The 23,662-nt window shown below is 37.0% G+C and overlaps 1 protein-coding gene across 1 annotated transcript in view; it reads left to right on the top strand.

The window, feature by feature from the left end:
* The window catches only part of BRF1 (BRF1 RNA polymerase III transcription initiation factor subunit), a 159,245-nt gene extending 136,324 nt beyond the window's left edge, over positions 1-22,921 (top strand). The window contains 4 exon segments of the mRNA XM_036748768.1: positions 17,045-17,096; positions 19,207-19,255; positions 19,258-19,374; positions 22,417-22,921. Coding sequence (XP_036604663.1) covers positions 17,045-17,096; positions 19,207-19,255; positions 19,258-19,374; positions 22,417-22,454 — 256 coding nt within the window. The 3' untranslated portion in view covers positions 22,455-22,921.
* The last annotated feature ends 741 nt before the right edge of the window (positions 22,922-23,662 follow it).

The raw sequence follows: 23,662 nt of genomic DNA, 5'->3' as shown, positions 1-23,662 counted from the left end.
GGAAGAGCTCAAGAAGGATTTGGAAAAGCAAGTAAGAGAAGTAGAGGAGAACTTGGGACAAGAAATGAGAGTGAAACAAGAAAACCATGAAAAACAATTCAATAACTTGCTAAAGAAGACCCAAAATAATACTGAAGAAAATAACACCTTAAAGAATAGACTAACCCAAATGTCATAAGAGCTCCCAAAAGCCAATAAGGAGAAGAATTTCTTGAAAGGCAGAATTAGCCAAATGGAAAAGGAGGTCCAAAAGACCACTGAAGAAAATACCACCTTAAAAATTAGATTGGAGCAAGTGGAAGCTAGGGACTTTATGAGAAATCAAAATATAAAACAGAACCAAAGGAATGAAAAAATGGAAGACAATGTGAAATATCTCGTTCGAAAAACCACTGACCTGGAGAACAGATCCAGGAGAGATAATTTAAAAATTATTGGACTACCGGAAAGCCATGATCAAAAAAGAGCCTAGACATCATCTTTAAAGAAATTATCAAGGAAAACTGCCCTGATATTCTAGAACCAGAAGGTAAAATAGAAATTGAAAGTATCCACTGAACACTTCCTTGAAAAAGATCACAAAAAGAAAACTCCTCAGAATATTGTAGCCACATTCCAGAGTTTCCAGATCAAGGAGGAAATACTGCAAGCAGCTAGAAAGAAACAATTTGAGTGCTCTGGAAACACAATCAGGATAACACAAGATCTAGCAGCTTCTACATTAAGGGATTGAAGGGCTTGGAATATGATATTCTGTAGGTCAGTGGAGCTAGATTAAAACCAAGAATCACCTACCCAGCAAAACTGAGTATAATGCTTCAAGGCAAAATATGGACTTTCCATAAAACAGAGGACTTTCAGGCTTTCTTAATGAAAAGACCAGAGCTGAATAGAAAATTTGACTTTCAAATACAAGAATCAAGAGAATCATGAAAAAGTAAACAAGAAAGACAATCACAAGGGACTTACTAAAGTTGAACTGTTTTGTTTACATTCCTACATGGAAAGATGATGTGTGTAATTCATGAGACCTTTCTCAGTATTAGGGTAGTTGAAGGGAATATACATATATATATATATGTATATATATGTGTATATATATATATATATATATATATATATATATATATAAAAATATATATAGACAGAGGGCACAGGGTGAGTTGAATTTGAAGGGATGATATCTAAAAAAATAAAATTAAAGGGTGAGAGAGGAACATATTGAGAGAGGGAGAAAGGAAGAGATGGAATGGGTTAAATTATCTCACATAAAAGTGACAAGAAAAAGCAGTCTGTTGGAAGAGAAGAGGGGGCAGGTGAGGGGGAATGAGTGAATCTTGCTCTCATCAGATTTGACTTGAGGAGGGAATAACATACACACTCAATTGGGTATCTTATTCCACAGGAAAGTAAGGGGAAGGGGATATAAAAGGGGGGACAATAGAAGGGAGGGCAGATAGGGGGAGGAGGTAATCAAAAGCAAACACTTTTAAAAAGGGGCAGGGTCAAGGGAGAAAATTGAATAAAGGGAGACAGGATAGGATGGAAGGAAATATAGTTAGCCTTTCACCATATGAGTATTGTGGAAGTGTTTTACATAATAATACACGTGTGACCTATGTTGAATTGCTTGCCTTCCCTTTGGAGGGTGAGTGGGAGGGGAGGAGGGGGGAGAATTTGGAACTCAAAGTTTTAAAAACAGATGCTTAAAAAAAAAGTTGTTTTTGCATGCAGCTGGGAAACAAGATATATAGGGAATGGGTCATAGAAATCTATCCTGCCCTACAAGAAAGTAAGGGGAATGGGGATGGCAGGGGGAGTGGGGTGACAGAAGGGAGGGCTGACTGGGGAATGAGGAAATCAGAATATATGCCATCTTGAAATGGGAGGAGGGTAGAAATGGGGAGGATGTTTGTATCTCAAAATCTTGTGGAGGTCAATGTTGAAAACTAAAATGTTAAATAAAAATGGTAACATTCAAAAAAATTCAGAAATAACTCTAAAAAAAAAAGTCCTTGGGGTCGAAGGTATTAACAATTTTGATTTGAAGATCTTTCCCACTCATTAATAGGCCATGTGTCCTGCTTACAACACAGGAAGTCTAAGTTACATGGTGGGAGAAGCTTCCTGACAGGAAAAGGAAGTTATGGCACAGAAAATGCTGAGAGAGAGAGAGAGAGAGAGACAATATGGCTGCTGGTGACTGTTAGTGGCTGCCCTCCTGATTGTTAGAACTGGACAGGCTGACTTAGCTGTACTGTGAGTTTGTTTTGGGAAAAACCCCAGCAGGGGGTCAGAGAGGTTTTGGGATGATGAGTTTCCAGGCTGTGATACGGTGTTTTAAATTTCTTTCTGTTATGATAAAGTGGGCTAACTGGCTGTGGGAAGTGAACATTTGATTATGGGATATGATTTTCTGGTATCTGAATAAATGTTATATTTCTTTTAAAAAGGAAGAAAGAGGAGAGACAGAGAGAAACAGAGAGAGAAAACAATGCTGAGATTTTACTTCACAACCAGCAAATTGGCAAAAATGACAGAGAGTAGAAATAGTCAAACTTGGAGAAGTTGTAGAAACGCAGACACAATAACACACTGTTGGTGGACCTGTGCATTGATTTAACCATTCTGGAAACCGTTTTTGAATTATGTTAAGAAAATGAGTGTATATACACAGAGGTTAAATTGCTAGGCATTTAATAATTAATAGTTAATATTTCTATGGTACTTTAAGATTTCCAGAGTGTTATTTTCCTTACTATGCAGATGAGGAAACTGAGACTAAAAAAGGGGATAAATGATAAAAAGAGGGGCCCAAGCAAAGAAAATGACAAATGTGTCAGCATCCCAAAACTCCAATATTACACGAATTGTTTGCAAAAATAGAAAAAGAAGCTATTGTACTAAGTGCTCTTTGAGACAATATGGTCTTGATACCTATACTTGGGATAGATAAGGCAGAGAAAAATGCAGAGACCAGTATCTCTAATAAATACTGAAGCAAGATTTTTGTAAAAAGAATATTCTTGTTGTTCAGTCAAATGACTCAACAATCATGACCAACTCTTTGTGACCCCATTTGGGATTTTCTTTGGAAAGATACTGGAGTGATTTGCCATTTCCTTCTCAATTGCCATCTTCTCATTTCCAGCTCATTTTACAGATGAGGAAACTGAGGCAAGCAAAGATTAAGTGACTTGTCCAGGGTCACACAGCTAGTAAGTATCTGAAGCTGGAGGCAAATTAGAACTGAGGAAAGAAGTCTTCTTGACTGCAGGCCTGGTACTCTATCCACTGTATCACCTCATTGCCCTAAAAGGAATGTAGCATTATATTAAATGTATATTTATATATTTAAATCTATGTTTAGATATTAGCAATATTAATAAATATGTTAATTATATATTTAAAAGGTATACATTTTATATAATATGACCAAATAGATTTATAGATGCAGGTTTGGTTCAAAAATTATCAGTACAATAAAATATATTAATACAAACCAAATGATTACATTAATAAAATCAGAAAAAGCTTGTGACAAAATTCAGCATTCATTTCTGTTAAAAAAAAATTTGAGAAAGGATAGAAATAAGTAAGCCTTTCCTTAATGTTACAAATAGTAACTATCTGAAACTGAGAGCTAGCATTATCTATAATGAAGAAACAATAGAATCCATTCCAGTAAGGTTAGGGGTAAAACAAACATAGTTATTGTCATCACTATCTTTTCATATGATTCTAGAAATGCTGATAGTATTTTAACAGGAAAAAGAAACTGAGGGAATAAGCATAGACAAAGAAAAGAAACAAAAGTATTACTTTTACAGGAGATGTAATGGTTTATATAGAGAATCCTGAAGAATCAACTGAAATTAATTGAAACAATTTTAAGTGGCAAATTATAAAAATCCATACAAATCATCTGTCTTTGTTTGTATTAGCAAGAAAATCCATAAGAAAGAGATAGAAAAAGAAATTTAAGTTCAGAATTTCTGCAGAATGTTTCAAATACCTGAGAGTTGATTTGCCATGACACACATAGGAATCACATAGGCACAGTTCTAAAACACCACAGAAATTAAGAAAGACTTAGATAACTGAATAACTATTTCTTGTTCGTAATTGGGACATTCAATATTGAACATATGGTCAATAAGATAAAAATTACAATAATGCCTAAACTAATTTGCAAATCTAGTGTGTACAAATCAGACTACCAAAGAATAACTTTGCAGACCTACATATAGTACCAATATTCATCCAAGGTTAAAAATCTCAACAGAAATAAATTCAGAAGGCAGGGGACCTAGCAGTGATGGATGAATATATTACAGAACATTAATTATTAAACTCATTGTTATTATATTAAAAATAGAAAAATTGATCAGTGGAACAGATTAGGTACATAAGACCCAGAAACAACTGAACATAGTAGCATGGTATTTGATAAACCAAAGAACACTAACTACTGGATTAAGGACTCACTATTCAACAAAAACTGCTGAGAAAATTAGAAAATAGTCTCAGGTAAATTAAGCTTAGACTAACATTTCACACCATAAACCACGATAAGCTCCAAATGAGCTTATGGTCCAGACATAGAAGGTCATATCATTAGCAAATTAGAGAAAGGAAGGAGAACTATGGATAGGGGAAAATTCTTGACCAAGCAGAAGCTAGTGATGCTTGTAAGAGATCAAATAGTTGCTTTTATTCAGATAAAATTGAAGAGGTTTTCCTCAAATAAAATACAGTTAAAATTAAAAGGGAAGCAGCTAAAAAAAAACTTCTCTGTAAAGGTCTGATATCTTAGCTATATAGAAAATTTTTAAAAATAACTTTTTATTGGTATTTTCTGTTTTATACATCACCATAGTTCTCCCAAGTATTCCTCTCTGTACCCCAGAATGCCATCCCATGTGACAAATGGTATTTTTTAGAGAGGAAAAGAAAATCAGCACAACTGATTGAAAGATTGAAAAAGTCTGGAAACATGCAATGTGTAATGCCTGTAGACCTTTCACCTCCACAAAAGGGTACGTTGAAGGTATCTTCTCATGTCTCTTCATTCAAGTCCCACTTGATCTTCATAGTTTTGTTACCTACCTTTACTTTTGATTTTTTAGTCTGTTGTTTTTTTCCATTTTTATAGTTATTTTGTATATTGTTTTCTTGGTTCTACTTACTTCACTCTGCATCAGTTCACATAGATTTTTCAGTGCTTCTGTATTCATCACAAATATAATTTATTACAGCACAGTAACATTTCGTTACATTCATGTTACCTTGGTTTGTTTAAGCGTTTCTCAGTTGATGGGCATCTGCTTTGTTTCCAGTTCTTAGCTATCACAAAAAGTATTACTATAGATATTTTAGATTATATGAAGATTTTCTTCTTATTAATGGCTTCCTTGGGGCATAAGGCCAGTAGTGAGTCTCTAGTTTGAAGAGTATGGACATGTTAGTTACTTTATTTGCATAATTCATAATTTCTTTCCAAAATGGTTGTACCACATCATAACTCCAATAAGAATGTATTAGTGTGCCTATCCTTCTACAACCCCTCCATCATTGATTTTGATCATTTTTGCCAATTTGCAGAGTGGGAGATGAAATCTCAGGGTTGTTTTGATTTGCATTTTTCTCATTAACGTTTTGGAGTGATTGTGAATACTTCGCACTTCTTTTGAGAACTATTCATATCTTTATCTATTGGGGAATGGCTATTAGTCATGTGTTTATTAATAGTTTATATATCATTGATACCAAACTAGAGGAATTTAATACAGATTTTTTTTCCCCATTTAACCACTTCCCTTATTCTAGATGCATTAATGTTGTCTCTGCAGAAGCTTTTCATTTTCAAGTAGTCAGTTACCTATTTTAACTTCTGTAATTGCCTCTATGTCCTGTTTGGTTAAGAATACATTTCCTACCCATGGCTGTTACTCTTCTATTTTTTTTTTTTGTTTTTTGCTTTTTGGCAGGGCAATTGGGGTTAAGTGACTTGCCCAAGGTCACACAGCTAGTACATGTGTCAAGTGTCTGAGGCCGGATTTGAACTCAGGTCCTCCTGACTCCAGGGCCGGTGCTCTACTCACTGCGCCACCTAGCTGCCCCCTCTTCTATTTTTTTATAATATTATCTTTCATGTTAAGGTCACATATCCACTTTTAGAGTGTATTGTAGAATGTGGTATAAGGTATTGCTCTAAGCCTAATCTCTGCCAGACTGCTTTCCTGTTTTCCTAGCAGTTTTTATCAAATGAGGAGTTTTTTCTTAGGTAATTTTTTCCACTTTATCAAACATTAGGTTACTGAATTCGATTGTTTCTAAGTCTCCCTTGTCTCGTGTGTTTCACTGATCTTTTTTTCTGTTCCTTAACCAATACCAAATGGTCTTGATGGCTGCTGATTTATAATATAGTTTAAGGTCTAGAAGTATTTCATCCCTTCTTTTCATCATTTCCCTTGTTACTCTAGGTGTTTTTTTTTAAATGAATTCTGTTATTATTTTATCAAGTTCTATAAAGTATTCCCTTGGTAACTTGATTGGCTTAGCATTAAATGTGTAAACTAATTTTGCAATATTGTCATTTTTAGTATGTTGGCTTGACCTACCCATATTTCTCCAACTATTTAAGTTGTTTATATCTAGTAGAAGTACTTTGTAATTGAATCTATACAAGTTTTTTGTGTGCTTTGGGAGGTTAATCCACAGATATTTCATGCATTTTGTAGTTGTTTGGAATGTATTTCCTTTTCTATTATTGCTTCTTGTGTTTTGTTATCATTACATAGAAGTCTTGATTTTTGAGGATTTGCTTTGTAGCCTTCCACTTTGCTGAAGCTAGTAATTGTCTCAATTAGTATCTTTGCTGATTCCCTTAATTTCTTTCTCTTGTCTTTTTGTAATTGCTAGCATTTCCAGGACTATATCCAGTCCAATAAGCATTTATTAAGTACCTACTATGTGCCAGACATTGTGCTAAGTGCTAGGGATGCAGTTGATAAAAAGAACAGTCCAGACCTCAGGTAGCTTACGGTCTAAGGGAAAGGAAGGGTGTCAATCCTAGCAGCATGGTGATGAGATTAGAAGTGATGAGGTTATCCTAGGAGGGGCATCCTTTTTTGTGGAGTTGAAACCAGGTAGAATAGCAGATACAAAGTGGATGTCAAATAGTGATGGGGATTTGCTGGAAAAGGTTCTAGTGTCTCCCCATTGCATATGATGCTTACTTTTGGTTTTAGATAGATGTTTTTATATTTAAAAAAAGTTTCTCTATGCCTCTGTTTTATAGGGTTTTTAGTATAAAGAGTGTTGTACTTTATCAAAATCTCTGTTGTGATGATTAATTTTATATTGTTGTCCTAATGTTGAACCATCCTTGCATCACTGGTATAAATCCCACTTAATCATAATGAATGTTTTCTTGGATAAATTACTATGGTCTGATAGTTTGAAATTTTTGAGTTCACTGTTCGTTAATGATATTAGCCTGTAACTTTCTTTTTGTGTTATATCTTCCTCTGGCCTAGATATTAGGACTATGTCATATAAAAGGATTCGGGTAGGGTGCTTACTTTCTCATTTTTTGGAATAACTTGTGAAGTATGAGTACTAATTGATTTTTAAAAGTTTAATATAATTTTTCTGTCAGTCCATTAGAATTAGGAGTTCTTTACTTTGGTAGTTCCTTTACAGTTAGATCTATTTCCTTTTCTGAGATTGGGTTATTCAAAATCTCTATCTGATCTTCTGATAGATTGAATATTTTTATGTTTTTATAAGTCTCTATTTCTTTTGTGTTCTCAATTTTGTTAGCATATAAAATTGCATAATATGATCTGATTTGTATTTCTTCTGGTTTTGCTGTGATTTCACTTTGCCCATTTGCTATTTTGTTAATTTTATTTTCTTTCTCTGTTCTCCTTAACCAGATTAGTTAAGGGTTTATCAGGTTTTTTAGTCTTCCACCAGTTTTCAGTTTTACTTATCATTTTTGTTTTTTGTTTCTAATTTATCTATTTCCCCTGAATGTTTAGTATCTCCTCTTTTGTGCTTATTTTAGGTTTATTTGTTGGCTTTTTAATTTTTAAGTGCATATTTAGTTCACTAATCCTCTCTTTTTCTAGTTTGTTAATGTATGTTTATAAGGACATAATTTTCCCTCTGAGGTCTGCTTTAGCTGTATCCCAGAAATTTTGATATATTGTTTCATCATTATCATTTTCTTTTTACATAGTTTTTAATTGTTTCTATGATTTGTTCTTTAACCTACTCATTGAAGATTTCGTTGTTGATTCTTCATTTGGATCTGCATCTTTCATTTCTGGTCCTTCAACCAGTTGCTATTTTTATAGCATTATGGTCTGTAAAGGATTATTAACTATTTCTGCCTTTTTGCACTTGTTTTCAGTATTTATGTACCCTAGTATATGGTCAATTTTTGTAAAAGTTCCATGTTATGTATAGTTTTTTACTGTACCATTTAGAAAATGTCTTAAGTCTGTTAATTCTAGTTAACAGCAATTTGTTTACCCTTGTTTAATCTTTCTATTAGATTTATACATAAGAAGTATATTGAAATCTTTTGTCATTATTGGGTTACTGTCTTTTTTCTTGCAGCTCAGATAATGTTTCCTTTACAAATTTGCATGTGAAGGCATGCAAATGTATGACTTTATTACTGAGATTAGCATAATATGGTTTCCTTGTTAATCCCTTTTTATTTTTTTACTTTTTCAGATAATATGATTGCAATTCCTGCTTTTCTGGATTCACTTGATGCATAATAAAAAAATTTCCGTTCTCTCAGTTTTATTTTGTATATGTCTTTGTTTTTTTAAATGTGCTTCTTGTATACAACAAATTGTAGGATTTTGTTTTCTTATCCAATGTCATTTTTTTGTTTTATTGAATTGTTTAAAATTCATTCACATTTAAAATTATAAAAACTAGTTTTATATTTTCCTCTGTTTTTTTAAGTGGTGATTTTTTTTCTCTTCTGCTATGAGCACAATATTATGTTCCTTCAGTTACTTTCTTCTTTTTTTTAGGGGGGCCTGTTCCCTCTTTTCCCTCATCCCTGATCCACTTACCTTATTTGTTACTCTTTTCCCTTTGGGAAAAACTAGAGAGTTTTGCTTATTAGTTCTTTGCTTTTTAGTTGTTTTTTTTTCTTGATTGCTATTATCTGGTTATATAATTCCCCCTTCCTGTTTTCTTCTCAGTCAAGTAGATTGTCCTTCCCTTTCCTCCCCTTCCATTATTCTTCCTCATTAGGGTATTTTTAATTTGGTTTTTTTGTGCCTCTTTCCAAAAAGAATTTTTCTCACTCTTCATTATCTGTCCTCTCTGTTTATTTGAGACCCTTCTTCTCTGATTCATGACCCCTATAGTTATCTGGTCTCTCTTTTCTCTGTATTATTTGTGCAATCCAAACTTCAAAGGTTATTCATTCTAGATTCTTGCCTGTAGGCGGTTTCTTCCTTGTAGAGCTTTCCCCATTGATTCCTCTTTTCCATTGTACCTTACTTCCAGAACAGTGTCAGTTATCGCATGTGTCAGAGAGAACATGACCTCGTGGTAGAGCTTCTCCCTCACCACATCTCTGAATATGCAACCCATCAGTGATCTCTACCCTCCTTTGATTATCATTTTCCCCCACATTTGCCTCAAAATCTCCTCCTGTATTAGTAATTAATGTTTCTCTTTTAGAATGCTGCAGTAATCAAGTACTTTTGCTTAAGTCTTAGTAGGCACTAAGCCCAAGGCCCATACCCTTTTGCTGGTTAGGTGTGAAGCCTCAGGCCCTAAGAAGGGTATATAAGCTTTGTTTGGGGTTCTCACTCGCTGAAAGAGTGTTGGTGTGGAGAATCTGGGTAGCCGCCCGAGCCCCCCGGCTTTGAAGAAAACCCAGATGTTGGTGCTTCTCTTTTTGGTAACTATGTATTATGATTTGGTCTATTTATATTGTCCCTGTTTGTAATTTCTGTTTGTATTTGCTCTGAAGTTCAGGGTGCTGGCTTTTCCCCCTGCACTAAGTGAATGATATATGTATGTTTCTTTAAAGTGAGATTGTAAACCCCCTTAAAGTTGCTTTCCTTAGAAAAGCAAATCAAAGAACCTGTGCTAGAAGCTCTTGTTGCTGGTTTCGTTGGGTCTTATACCCCACCAGCAGCGGCTGTAAGCCAAATGGTTATTACACCTCCCTGGGTTCATGCTCTCCCACACCCCCAGGTGCCACTTACCCCAGGGGTTCCAATTCCCCACCTACTGATTTGAGATGAGTATACTTTTCAAGCACCAAATCCAGTGGGCCATCCTTAGTGTGTGAGGTTCTAACCTCCCTCCCTCATACACTTGCCTCTTTTTTTTTTAAACTTTTTTTTTATTTTACCCGAACACAAATACAGAATAGAGAAAAGAAACAAAAACATCATAAAATTAAATATTGAAACTTAAATACAGAGTAAGAAAGAAAAAAAGCATGTCATGTGCATAGTAAGACATGAGAGGATTCAAAATTTGTAACAAATTTTCATTTCAAGAAAAGCCTGTATGATAATACACCTTGTGTTGAGAATTGATCTTTTCTTTGCTTCCTTCTGTTTTCTTTTGTTCTCTGCTGTGCACTTTTTAACTTTGTTCTTTTTTTCCCTTCCCCTCACCCCCCTCAGAAGGCTACAATATAGTTTAAATATGTTTCTCAATGTATACATATACATACGGATATATACATATACATATATACATGCATATATAGACATATACTTTCCCAGACATACTCCTGATCTTTGTTTTTATGTTTATACATATCTGTTTCCTATCCCTCCTGTCTCCTCTACTTTACTTCTACCTACTACATCACCTTCCTATTACTTGCCTACCCCCCTCCTCCACCAACCACCCTGCCCTCCTATTACTTCCCTTCCCCCCTCCAAGGATCCTTCCCCTATCCTCCCATTCCTATTAATCTAAACACCCTTTACCTATTCCCTCATTCTCCCCTCTAAAATCCCTCCCTGTTCTCTCCCCTCTCACTATACCCCTACCATTTTATTTATTCCAAATTTAGAAGACTATTATATTCTTCTAAATATATATTTATTGTTCCTTCTTAAACCCATTCCTGATGAGAGTAGGTTACCAGAACTACCAGCCCTCCTCCCCCATCTGAATCCTCAGTATCCTTTCTTCTCTTTTGTATAAAATAGTTACTCTTTTTAGCTGTTTCTAAATGGTTTTACTTTTTAAATTCATAGGATACTCAAGTTTATCCCCCTCCTATGAGCTCGACAATTATTAATAAGCATCTTAGATCTACATTTTACATTTTATGTTATATAAAAGGTAAACAGTCTGTCCTTATGAATCCTTTATAGTCAGTCTTTGGTCTGTACCTTATGTTTCTCTTGGTTCTTGTATGTTGAATCTTCTATTAAGTTGAGGATTTTTTTTTAACAAAGGCTTGAAAGTCTGAGGGTTTGTCAAATGTCAATTTTTTTCATTCAAGATAATACTTAAATTTGAAGGGTATGATATTTTCGGCCGGAGCCCAGGTCTTTTGCTCTTCGACATATTGTGTTCCAAGACCTGCAGCCTTTAATGTCTCTGCTGCTAGGTCTTGTGTAATTCTAATTGTGGCACCATCATATTTAAATTGGTTTAATCTTGATGCTTTTAATGTTTTATCCTTGAGCTGGAGGTTTCAGAATTTGACTATGATATTCCTATGAGTTTTCCTCATAGGATCTCTTTTATAGACTGTCTCTTTTCAACCATAGAAGCCTTTGTCAGTGGAACCCCCTTCCCTCACCAAAATTAGGTCTCCTTTTTTCTTCCCTTTTCATTTCTCCTTTCCCCCACACCCTTCTTCACCCACTCCCCTGTAGGCACCTGTAGACCACAGTGGTCACCTTCTACACTCTCCTTATTGCTAACTCCTAATTTGACCCCAGACTATCACATACTCTTCTCTATCCCCTTGCTCCCCTCATGCCCTTCCATGTATTATACCCTTCCATATTGTAATGTGCTCCCACAAAAAAAAATACTTGTGGGCAGGATGTTACAGGTTCTATCCAAAATGCCCATTGTCTGCCTCTTCACTGTTATCTCTCCCAGATTTCTGTCTTCATCCCTATCTCCTTATATACATTTAAAAGGAAATCTCTTACTTATCTGTTTTCACTTCAGTTCTTGCCTGCTGCATTTATTCACTCCTCCTTCATTTCTCTTCTTTGTTGTCTTTGAGAAGCAAATAATCACTTCAGTTTTGGTTTTCTTGATAAAAATATTTCAAACTCTATTATTGAATATTCATGTTTTTTCCTGTGTTTCTAGTGGGGACAGAATAACCTTGTGTTATTAGAATTTTCCTTCCTTTGTATTTGAAGGTTTTTCTCCTGTTCTCTTGCAAGAACATGGAATCGTTCAATTTAGCCCCTAATGTCTTAGGTTTGCAGCCTTGGATTTTTTTTTGTTTGTTTTTGTTTTTGTTTTGTTTTTGGTATTTCCATTGGAATTTCATTTTTTCTTTTCAGAAGTTCTGGGCAATTATTATCTGTTATTTCCAACATAGTGGTATTAAGGTTTTTGTCCTGCCTCTTCTCAGGGACCTATGAGCCTTAGGTTGTTCTTTGCATCCAGTCTTTGAGATGTTTTCCTTGCATGGTTAGGATATTTTCTTTTAATGTTTTTTCTTCTCTTCTTCTAGATTGACCTTCACTTCTGTGTATTTGCATTCTCAATGCATTGTTCTCTCTTTTGTTTGCTTTATGAGACTTGCCATTTGCAGATTCTAGTTTTCCTATTCTACCATTATTTTTGCTATGCAGGCAATACATTCTGCTGTCATAATTCTCATTTTTCTTTTAAACCACTCAGGAACACATGTGGTGCCATGTTCTCTTCAAATTCCACAAGGTCTTCAGTCTCATCTGGTGTTGAATCATGTTCTTTGTTTTGCAGTGTTTATTCATGGATGCTTGAACTCATTTACCAGATCTGGAGGTTGTGTTTCTTTTGTAACTATTTTCTTGTGCATTCATTTGCTTATGTTCATGGTCTTTGAGTTTTCTTCTTCCTGAAATCTTCGGTAATTTCAGACTTTTTCTTCCCCCTTGGGCAGTTTCTTGTTGTAGTTCCCCTTACCCTGAAAGAGCTTTCTCTCCACACTCACCATATCCACAAGACTTCCCTTGGCTTCCATAGGGGCCTCCTTGATAAAGTTTCCTTGCCTCAGGAAGCCTGATTGGCCCCAGCTTGTCCAGTGTAGCTTCCTGGCCTAGGGCCTATTAAAAAAAAAAAAAACTACACTGTGCGGGCTTTGGGCCAAGACCGCATGAGTCACTATACCTTCATAACTGACCAGACATATTTCCAGGTAGAGACAAGAGGCCATGTCCAGCAGGCAAAGAGCTACTGTATCCTTGCTGTTGGTGGTGGTGGTGGTCCTTCGTTTTTTGAAGAAGAAGATTAATGACATCACTGGAGTGATAGCTTGACCTACATGTGAATTGGATTTAAGTGAGGCAGAGTTGCACAAATTATCATCCTCACTCTTTCTTCTAGAGTCATCAAAGTCCAGTGGCAAGGCAAAAGTCCGGACAACTGGAGATGACCCGGGATACAGTGGATGGCCCTTGGTGATTCATATCTGACCAAGCTCTGTGCTTCACTGCCCCTGCTTCAGCCACCTAAATGGCTATTGGAACAAATTGTGCTCATTTCACCAGGGGAGGCCTTTGCATGCATGGGGTGGACATCCCTGTTGGCTACCCTCAACCTGGTGTAGCCCTTCATGGGGTGTTCGAGGGAGACTAGCGCCTTTGGTGTGTGGGGCTTGCCAAGACCTTTTCAGGGCTATTCACCCACCTTTGGTTTCCACCTGTCTCCCACCTCTTACCTGTGGCTCCAAGAAGCTCTACTATGTGCAGCAGCCACACCCTGGCTTAAAAAAAGAGAAAGTTCCTAGAGATAGCCACATGCAAACCCTGGATATGGCAAGTCTCTCAAAGTTCCTGCCATCTGTCTGCCCTCCTCTTGTCTTAGGTGGGCAGGACTTCTCTACCAGACCTCAACGCTCTGCTCTTTATTGTATGTTCTTGCTGTGTGGGGACAAAGTGAACTTCCTCCTTGGAAGTGCCGTATTTCATCTCAGCATCATTCCTGAACTAAGAGAGGGCTGACTTCAGAGCCATGCCTACAAGACTCACTTTGTCTGTTCCTTCTGATGATGATTTCTTGGTGGCTGAATCTCAGTGTCTCAGCTTCCTCCTACACTGGGCAAATTCGCCAGCCTAAGTCTCTGCCCCAAGTCACTTCTGCTGGCCTCAGACCTAACCCCAGCTGCATGATGTGCTCTTTCCCTCAGGCTTGGTGGAGTGCTACAGAGAGTCCTGTTCTGGTGTCCTTTCTTTTCTCCCTCTGTTCTTGGGTACTTTTGGCCTAGCACCGGCATTTTAGAGCATTACAGCTCTGGTGCTAGAGGGTTGTCCATTCCAGCTCCAGGCTCCACTAGTACTACACTGTTATCTGTCTTGACACCAACTCTGATATCACAGTATTGTTGACCAGCCTCCGGTTCTGCCTGTCTGTCAGGGTCTTTGGAAAGAGGGAGAGGGAACCAGGGAGGTAGATTTCATTGTGAGCTTGTGTCTGATCCTTGGATCTGCTAGTGCAGTTTTGTTGCTGGTAATATAGGAGGTAGGGAAGTGATACTGAATGAACTCAGGGTCAGTGAGCATCAGTTCATGGTTTGGTTTGGTTTTGGGGAGGGTGTTACCCTCTTTTAGATTCTTGGTGTCCTTGACCATGGAGATAGCTGGAGTAGCTTTTTCTTTGTTCCATAATTTCTGTTTTGTAGAGGTTTGAGAAGTCATGAGGATAAGAGAAAATGTCTAGTCCTCTGTCTTGTTGCTCATGTCGCCTGGAAGTGATATATAGGGAATACATACAAATGTATGAGAACAACAACCATTCCCTCAGTTGATAAACTGTCAAAGGTTATAAAAACACAGTGCTCAAAAGAAAAAAAAAATGCCAACTAGTAGCAACTAAAAAAAATGCTTGATATCACAAATAATAAGAAAAATATAATTTAAAAAAACTCTGAGCCTTCTACCATCCACCTAATCAGATTAGCAAAAATAATAAAAAAAGGAAAATGATAGTTGTTAGAGGGGCAGTAGGGGGAGCATTGTTGATGGAACTGTGAAGCAGAACATACAGCTGTTCTGGAAGCATTTGGGAACAATGGTCCCTAAATCACTCAACTGTTATGCCCTTTGACCAAGCTATACCACTGCTAGGCAAATATGCTAAAGAGAATAAGAAAGAGAAAACAGATCCATACATAATATATGTATCTATATAGCCCCTCTTTTTATTTTAGAAAACTAGTAATAAAGTATATACCCATTAATTAGGCAATAACTGAACAAATTATGCTATGCTATATGATGAAATGTTACTACACTGGTACAAATAATGAAAGGAATGAATCCTAAAAAACCTGTGAAGATTTCTGTGAACTCATTTCTGAGTGAAATGAGCAGAACAAGGAAGAATACAATATTGGAAGAGGAGGGCTTCTAGGAGGTGAAGGTAAAGGGAGAATGCAGCTAGTACAAAAGCACAGAGGTGAGGTGGGTTGTTATGTGTGAGGAACAGAGAGAAGGGTAGTTAGCTGGATCATCGAATGCAGGAGGGGGAGTGATAAGCAATGAATCTGGAAAGATATTCTGGGGCTAGATTGTGTGGATTTAAAAACTAAACAGAGATGTTTATATTTTATTATAGAAGAAATAGGAAGTCACAGGAATGATCAAGTACGGGAATCACATGGTCAGGTCTCCACTGAGGCAGCTGTGTGTAGGATGGAGTAAAGTATGGTTGAGGCTAAGTAGGGAGGCTGTCATAATAGTATAGACCATAGGCAATGAGAACCTTAACTAAGGTGTAAGAGTAGAGAGAAAGGGCAAGATCTGAGAGGTGGTGTGATGGTAACAGCATCAATTTGGAAACTGATTACATGCATGAGGTGATGGAGAGTTTGGAGTCAAGGAAAATGCCAAGTTTGTACATGTTGGAGACTAGAAGATTAACGCCTTTGATAGAAATGGACATTTGGAAGGGCAGAGTGTTTAGATAAATATAAGTTCAGTTCTAGGTTTGCCTATTTTTAAAGTGTCCCCAGGATATCCAATTTGAAATGTTCAACAGGCAGCTTGGGAAATTGAAGCTCAGAGGAGAGATAGGCTGCATATATGGGTCTGGGAATTATCTACATAGAGATAGATGATAGCTGAACCTATCCAAGCTTATTGGGTTACCAAGAGAAAAAGTGTAGAGGGAGAAGAGAAGAGGGCCTAGGACAGAACCTTGGAGGTTCTGTCTACGGTTATCTATAGTTAGGAGCCATAATATGAATGAGACAGCAAAGGAGACTTTCAAAAGAGCCTTCAGATAAGTAGGAGGTAAACAAGGAGTAAGAATAGTATCACAAAAACCCAGAGAGGAGACAGTAGCGAAGAAAATCAAAAGTATTCAATCAGCAAGTAGTGGAGAAGGATTAAGACTGAGAAAAGACTATCAGATTTGGCCACTAAGAAATCATTGGTAACTTTGGAGAGAAGATTTCCAGTTGAGTGATGAGTTCAAAAGGCAAATTATGATGAGTTTTATATGTGTGTGTATGTATGTATAGATATGTATATATGTGTATATATATGTATACATGCATATAAGTATTGCAGGGTGGTTCAACATTAGTAAAACAACTAATCTAATCATTAAAAACAACATATCCAAAATTACATAATGGTGGTCAATAGATAGAGAAATTTGACAGCATTCATTTTTGCTTTTTGAAAATTCTACAAAACATAGGCCTTTTTTAATGTTAAAAAAGGTCTAAATCAAAAGTATTATTTTGTGCCTTCAATATGCTAGCTCTGGGTTGTGATGATCCAAATATAAAATGAGTCTATGCCCTCTTTATTTTCATTTATGAGTACCTTTCTTTTCTTTACAGATTGAGACCATTGGTTTCTACACAACCAGCTAAAAAGGCTCCAACAAAAGAGGTTAGTTAAAAGCATTGACTTGACTATTGATCTCTTTCCTGAGTGGACATTACTGAAATATTCCCTCCCCCAGAGCAGTAAAGGTCCTAGTCTCTGGGAGACTGGCTTGTGTTAGAGTTCCCTGAGACAGGTATTTGGCACTTATCTTGGCTCTTTGCCCCAGGAGAAAAGAAGTTGTCCTGAAGAAGGGGGTAAGGATGACTAGAAGAAAGAATCTGAAACACATTTATCCAAAATATGGGTCTAATTAACTCCAATATCTGGTATTCAGAGTCTTGGTAATATGAACTACCTGTACTACTTAATAAAGTCTTTCAATGACAGATGTATATCTTTGTTTATTTAGGCTGAACGTTGTCAAGGAGGAAATATGATTACTTCCCTCTCCTAAGGAAGATGTAAACCTACAAGTTAATAAGCTCTACACATCTTGACAAGTTTTGACCAAGGGGATAGTTCTGTTCTACAATGTTGATCTCCTTCCCAACAGGCATTTAGAGAGCAATATTTGAGAGGAGCAAAATGCATACAACTTTCTAGATCTTCCTGAGCTTGTTCTTTTAAGTAAACACCAGGCTTTGAATACTAGTTTCCATCTGAGCTCTCTAATGTTGAGACTCTTTGGTTGAGCTATTGCTGTAGTCTTTACTAGTTTTGGATAAAATGGTGTGAACCATACTATTAAAGACCAAGACACTGGCCATGTTGTCAGACTCTTGTTCAGAAAATTGTTTACAACAGGATTTGAAGCTCTTTATTTAAACAATCTTTAAAGGCCTGACTTTTTCCAGAAGGTATTGGATAGCATCCCTAAGGAACAGAGGAAAGAAATGGCCCCTTTGTCTGTTTCCTCCTTAGCCTGTCTTGCTTGAATGTAAAGCTGTGTGAGTAAGGGCATGAACTGATACCTTTGCAACACTTTTGGGTATTACATGACCTTCGACAATTCACTGAAACTCTAGGCTTTGATTTCTTCATCTGTAAAAATGAGGAGGTTGGACTAGTCACTTCTAGCTATAAATCTTATGATTCTATATTTTAAAATAATAGATCCACTTAATTACTATATACATCCTATTCTACTTAGAAAACCTTTTAGATAGGCAAAGATAATAGGTAAATATGTCAAGTCTTATTCAAATGATTACTTTGCCTTCCAGCACTTTGTAATGGTTCAGAATTCAAAACAAAGCTTAAAATGGGAAGGCTAGCACTCCCAGGAGCAATAAGGCACTTTAGTTTAGCATTCTGTTTGCCAGAATGTCCAGGTTTGGGGTTGAGGTGTCCTGATGGGAGGAGGGAGGACTGACCTGCTTTGTTGAAAAAAAGCTCATCTGGGATAGAATAAAGTTGCATAAATCTTTGTTACCATTTGGATGCCAAAATGCAGCTCACTTTAGTGCATCCTAAGATCACATTAACCTATTTTTTTCTTCCATATTACACTTTTGGCTCATCTTGTCCTTGAGATCTGCTAAAACTCTTTCTTCCAGGCATCTACTTGAAGTCCTTCAGACTTTAAAGAACCTGCCAGAGTTTTTGTTTCAATAAAATTGAGCTCAGAACTATAGTCATCAAACAAAAGAAGGAAGAATTTCTTGGAGATGACAAAGAGAAAGAAGCAAAATAAGCTGAATTCTGCCACTTTCTTTTATGTTGGCATTCTATTCATTCCAAACATTGACTTTCCTCTTGTCCCTAATTTATGTGAAATGATTTAAAAGTTAATTTTTCCTCTGTGAAGGGGCCAATAGCACATGTGCCATTTTTGTTGGAACTACATATGAAAAAGCCTTCTCATGACCCATCATCCGAGCTGATCTCTAGCACCCAGCGGGTTTATTGTTTACATTACTGGGGGTAAAGACCTTGATGGCCAGTTGTCTCATATTTGATTTTGCTCTGAAGTTTGATCTAGCTTAAAAATACTTGAATTTGAAATACTTTTCAACTGTGGAAAAATGACAGAGTTACCTGTTTCTAGACTCTTATCACTCCCTCTCAAATACTAGAACTCACAGGGGCCTAAGAAATAGGTATCAGTTCTCCTTTGGCTTAAGTGGGATTAATACAGAAGGAACCTGTCCACTTTTATCTCTTTTCTTCATAGGTATCACTTCTCAATTCACAGACACAGGCTACAGACCTCATAAAGCCTCCAATATTGTTGTTGAAAGTGGGCCAGTACTATATAATCATGAAGATGATGTTGAGGAAGAAGAGATAGAAGAAGAAGAGGATCATTACATGAGTGCCCTTCAGTTAATGGGAGGAAATGGTAGGTAAGGTAGGGCTGGTACATGGGGGGAGGGGGGAGTCTTGACATCTCTTGAGGAAATGAAATTAAGAATAGTGGTAAATGCAGTTCTTGTGACTTAAGTCAGTCAGTTGGACTGCTTATTTGTTTTTTGTTTTGTTTGCAGGGGGAAGGCAGGGCAATTGGGGTTAAGTGACTTGCCCAAGGTCACACAATTAGTAAGTGTGTCAAGTGTCTGAGGTCAAATTTGAACTCAGGTCCTCCTGACTTCAGGGCTGGTGCTCTACTCACTGCGCCACCTAGCTGCCCCTACTTGAACTACTTACAATAAGTGGTATTTTATCTAATTTAGCACAGTTCATTATAGTTGAAAGAGTGCTGAAGTCACTTGGAGTCAAAAGACCTGAGTTTGAATCTCCTTTCTAAAATTGGAATCATAGTATTTATATTTAAAGACTGTTTTTATAAACCAGAAGGCATTATAGAAATGTAAACCATTATCATTAAGACATGTGTTATCACAAAACTTGAATGATGAGAATATTTCAGGTCATTGATCAATTTCCAAAAAACAAAAAAAAGAAAAAAATAAGACAACTTAAGCTATATTTTCCCATAAATATTTCTCAGTGTCAAATCTAAAGAGATTTTAAATGTGAAGAGTTTTGGAGAAGGTATAAGTCACAGAACACATGTAAGATGCTGTTGTTTCTTTGTACCTGAGTTTTCAGCTTATAGAGGTAAGTAGATAATAACTCATTTTTTATGGTGTGAGCTTTAGAAAAGATTTTTCTCAAAACATTTTCCTGTGAAGTATGTAATGCAAGTATTATTATCCCTAGTTCTTTATCTGTTTAAAGTCTTTCTAGTTTGGTAGGCCCTGCCAGATCTATATTAGCCTGGTCTGTATGAACCCATGCAATTCACTTCCCTTTTCAGGGCCTCAGTTTCCTAACCTAAAATTACAATCTCTAAGAATAAGGTATTAGGGAGGTGGCCGAAAAGGAAAAAAAAAACCCAGAAGCAAAATAAAGGTTCTTTTCTGTCCCTTCTCAATCATCTACTATCATTCATGTCCTCTACGACCAGCCAAGGACCACTGGGGTGAAGGATGTTCGTGATCACGTAGTGATAGAACTGGGGTTGAGCCTAGGTTTCCTTACTCTAAGTCCAGTATGCTTTTGTAGCAACAATCTTGCTAGCAGCTACTGCGGCTGTGTAAGACCAACAGCAACCAGCACACAGAAGGGCTGCTAACACAGGTTCTTCTGCTTTACTAAGGAAAGTAACTTTAATCCAACATACAAATATAACTCACGTACTTCAGGAGGAAAAGCCAGCAACCTGAACTTCAGAGCAAATACAAACATATACACCATATAAACAGACAAAAATCACAATTCATAGTTACCAGGAAAGCATCAACATCTGGGTTTACAAGCCGGGAGCTCAGAGTCACAAACCACTCTTCCAGTGACTGAGAGCCCCAAGGGAGAATGCCAACCTCTGGGTTTGTATCTCTCGTTCAGGGTCAGAGGTGAGTCACAAACACGTGACTCACCCACGTGACCTAAAAACGTCACAAATATGCGACTTAAAGCTTCTGTGACTCAATCCATGTAAACTAGGCTTTCCCTTGAGGCAAGGAGGTCATCAAAGACTCCTAATTTAATCAAAGAAACAAAGACCAGACTCTTCAGGGGCACTTGATTAAATAAGTGCTAAAGGCCCACCTTAATTACTGATACAGCTTTCTACCATACTATGCCACCTTATTGATAATAGTAGTAGTAATCAGCATTGTCGTCGTTGTTGTTATAAGCTCCCTTCATCCAGTCTTAAGTTTTTGATCCCTTGGGCAACACACTGCTATTTGTCAGTATGCTTCCAGAGTCACATGGTTTATTGAAAACTCTCAGTAATGTGTATTTTCCTTTGTATGGATGTAGGAAAATTATGATAAAAACAACTCACATTTAGAATTTTCTTACAAAGCATTTTACAGACAGTGACCCTTTGTGGTAGGTAATAAAAACATTATCCCCATTTTGCAGTTTTAAGTAAGAAGGCTTAGATTTGAATGCCTAGGTTTGAATACTGGCTTTATCATTTAGTAGCTGGACAAGGCACTTATCTTCTCTATCATAAAATAAGGCTATTGAATTAGATTATATCTAGGTACCTTTCTGATTCTGACATTCTAGGAATTTTCAAGTATCTGACAAGGGACTTAAACCAAAATCTTCTGACTCTCAAGTTCAGAATTCATTCCATTCCACATTATATTATTTCTCATTCAGAAGTTAACCTGTATATTGCCTCAGTCATACCACATTCATAGTCATTGATGAGTACTTACTACGTGCTAAAGCACAGTGGTGGCAATGCTGGCATAAAATAAGAGGCCCTTACTGGTCTTTTCAGCTGCTGTTGCCTTCCTCTAACAGTTGCTATCTTATTCTATGTTTATCTTGTATTGCTCAGTTATTTAGTATTGTCTTCCCCCATTAGAAAGTATACTCCTTGGGGCAGCTAGGTGGCGCAGTGAGTAGAGCACCGGCCCTGGAGTCAGGAGGACCTGAGTTGAAATCCAGCCTCAGACACTTGACACACTTACTAGCTGTGTGACCTTGTGCGAGTCACTTAGCCCCAATTGCCCTGCCTTCCCCCCTCCAAAAAAAAGTATACTCCTTGAGGATAGGGACTTTTTTTTTTTTGCCTTTCTTTGTATTCATGGTGCTTAGCATACTACTTGGCATTAATAAATGCTTGTTTACCGATAAAAAAATAATAATAATATAAAAGATGTCACAAGGCAGGATGCAATTAATTGCCTAACATGTAGTAGAGCTAATGAATACCATGAATTCAGAGTAGGGAGAAATCACTCTGGCTTCAAATGGTCTAGGAATGTAGGGCTCCAAGATGAGGCTTGAAGGACATGTGGGAATGTGGAGAAGAAGGCAATATAATTGTAAATGAATAGTGATGCATTTTGTTTTCCTTCTTTTGTAAACACAGATATGTATTGCTGTTAATATGTGTTTTCTCTGTGCATTTCAGATTATGGCTGTGACCTGGATGATGATGATGGCTACTAGACTTAAGCTTCTAAGGGACTTGTACCACATCTCAATACTGGACGTATCTTCTGATGTACAAATGGTGAAAGGATTAGCCCATGTTCATGAACAGTGTAGACTTTTGTTAAAGATAATTTTAGTTGCATTTTGTGTTTAAATTCAGTTTATATTTACCCATCATTCAGAGAAAAAGTTTGGGTTTTGTCATACTTAATTTTTGGATCATGTTTTGAGAAATGTAAGGAATATTCTACTCAGCAAGCAAAGACAGGCTGTGTCTGTGTCTATGTGGAGTAGAAGCATGGGCCTTGCCTTCTTCCTGGCTCCACTTTTGGTAGCCCAAGTGCTGCTGCTGCAGGCACTGTGAATCCACTAGAAAGAGATTATACCCCAGAGTGTCTGAAATGTAAAATATTTATCCAGATGTTTGGAGCTTAACAAGAATATGATTTCTTGTAGCTAAAATAAAGCCATGTATGTCAGCACTCCTCTCTATCCAATAGAAAATTCACTCAGAGAAGCAGAGACCCCCAGAGAACAAAAGGAAGCTTCTTTAGTGGGATATCCCTAACATAGGATGATGGGATTTAGACCTGAAAAGAACCTCAGGAAAATCATCCACGCCAACCCCCTTATTTTAAATACGAAGAAACTGAGGCCCAAAGAGGGATTAAGGTCACACAGGTGGGTGTGTAGCAGAGATGATATTCAGACCCTGGTTTCCAACCCTAAATCCAGCATATTAGACCATGTTTCCCTCTTCTGCTCTTAGGGAACATTTCCACTGATATATCAGAAACTCCCTAGTACCACACACTTAAGTCCAAAATCTTGAAGTCATCCTTGTTTCTTTCTTTTCTCTCAGCCCCTCAAACAATTGCCACTTCTTGTCAGTTCCATCTTTACAACATTTATTGAAATCATCTCTTTCCCTTGTGTCTCATAGCCTCTATCCTTATTCAAGCCCTCATCACTTTCTCCCATGATCTGTTGCTATAGATCCATAAAGATATATTTATTAAGCATTTAATGTGCCAGGCACCATTCTAAGTGTATTCTACAAATACACTAATAAAAAAAAAGATAGTCCCTGCCCTCAAAGACCTTACATTTTTATGGGTGAAGACAACCCATAGAAGAGAGCTAAAAAAAACCAGGGGCGGGGGGAAGCTGTAGGGTAGAAGAGGTGGAAAGGCATCCCACAAGGAGCCTGATGGTGAAGTCTA

The sequence above is a fragment of the Trichosurus vulpecula genome, chromosome 3, assembly GCF_011100635.1.
Source record: "Trichosurus vulpecula isolate mTriVul1 chromosome 3, mTriVul1.pri, whole genome shotgun sequence".
Lineage (NCBI taxonomy): Eukaryota > Metazoa > Chordata > Mammalia > Diprotodontia > Phalangeridae > Trichosurus > Trichosurus vulpecula.
The sequence above is the reverse complement of the archived record's forward strand: the minus strand, read 5'-3'. Positions and strand labels throughout refer to the sequence as shown.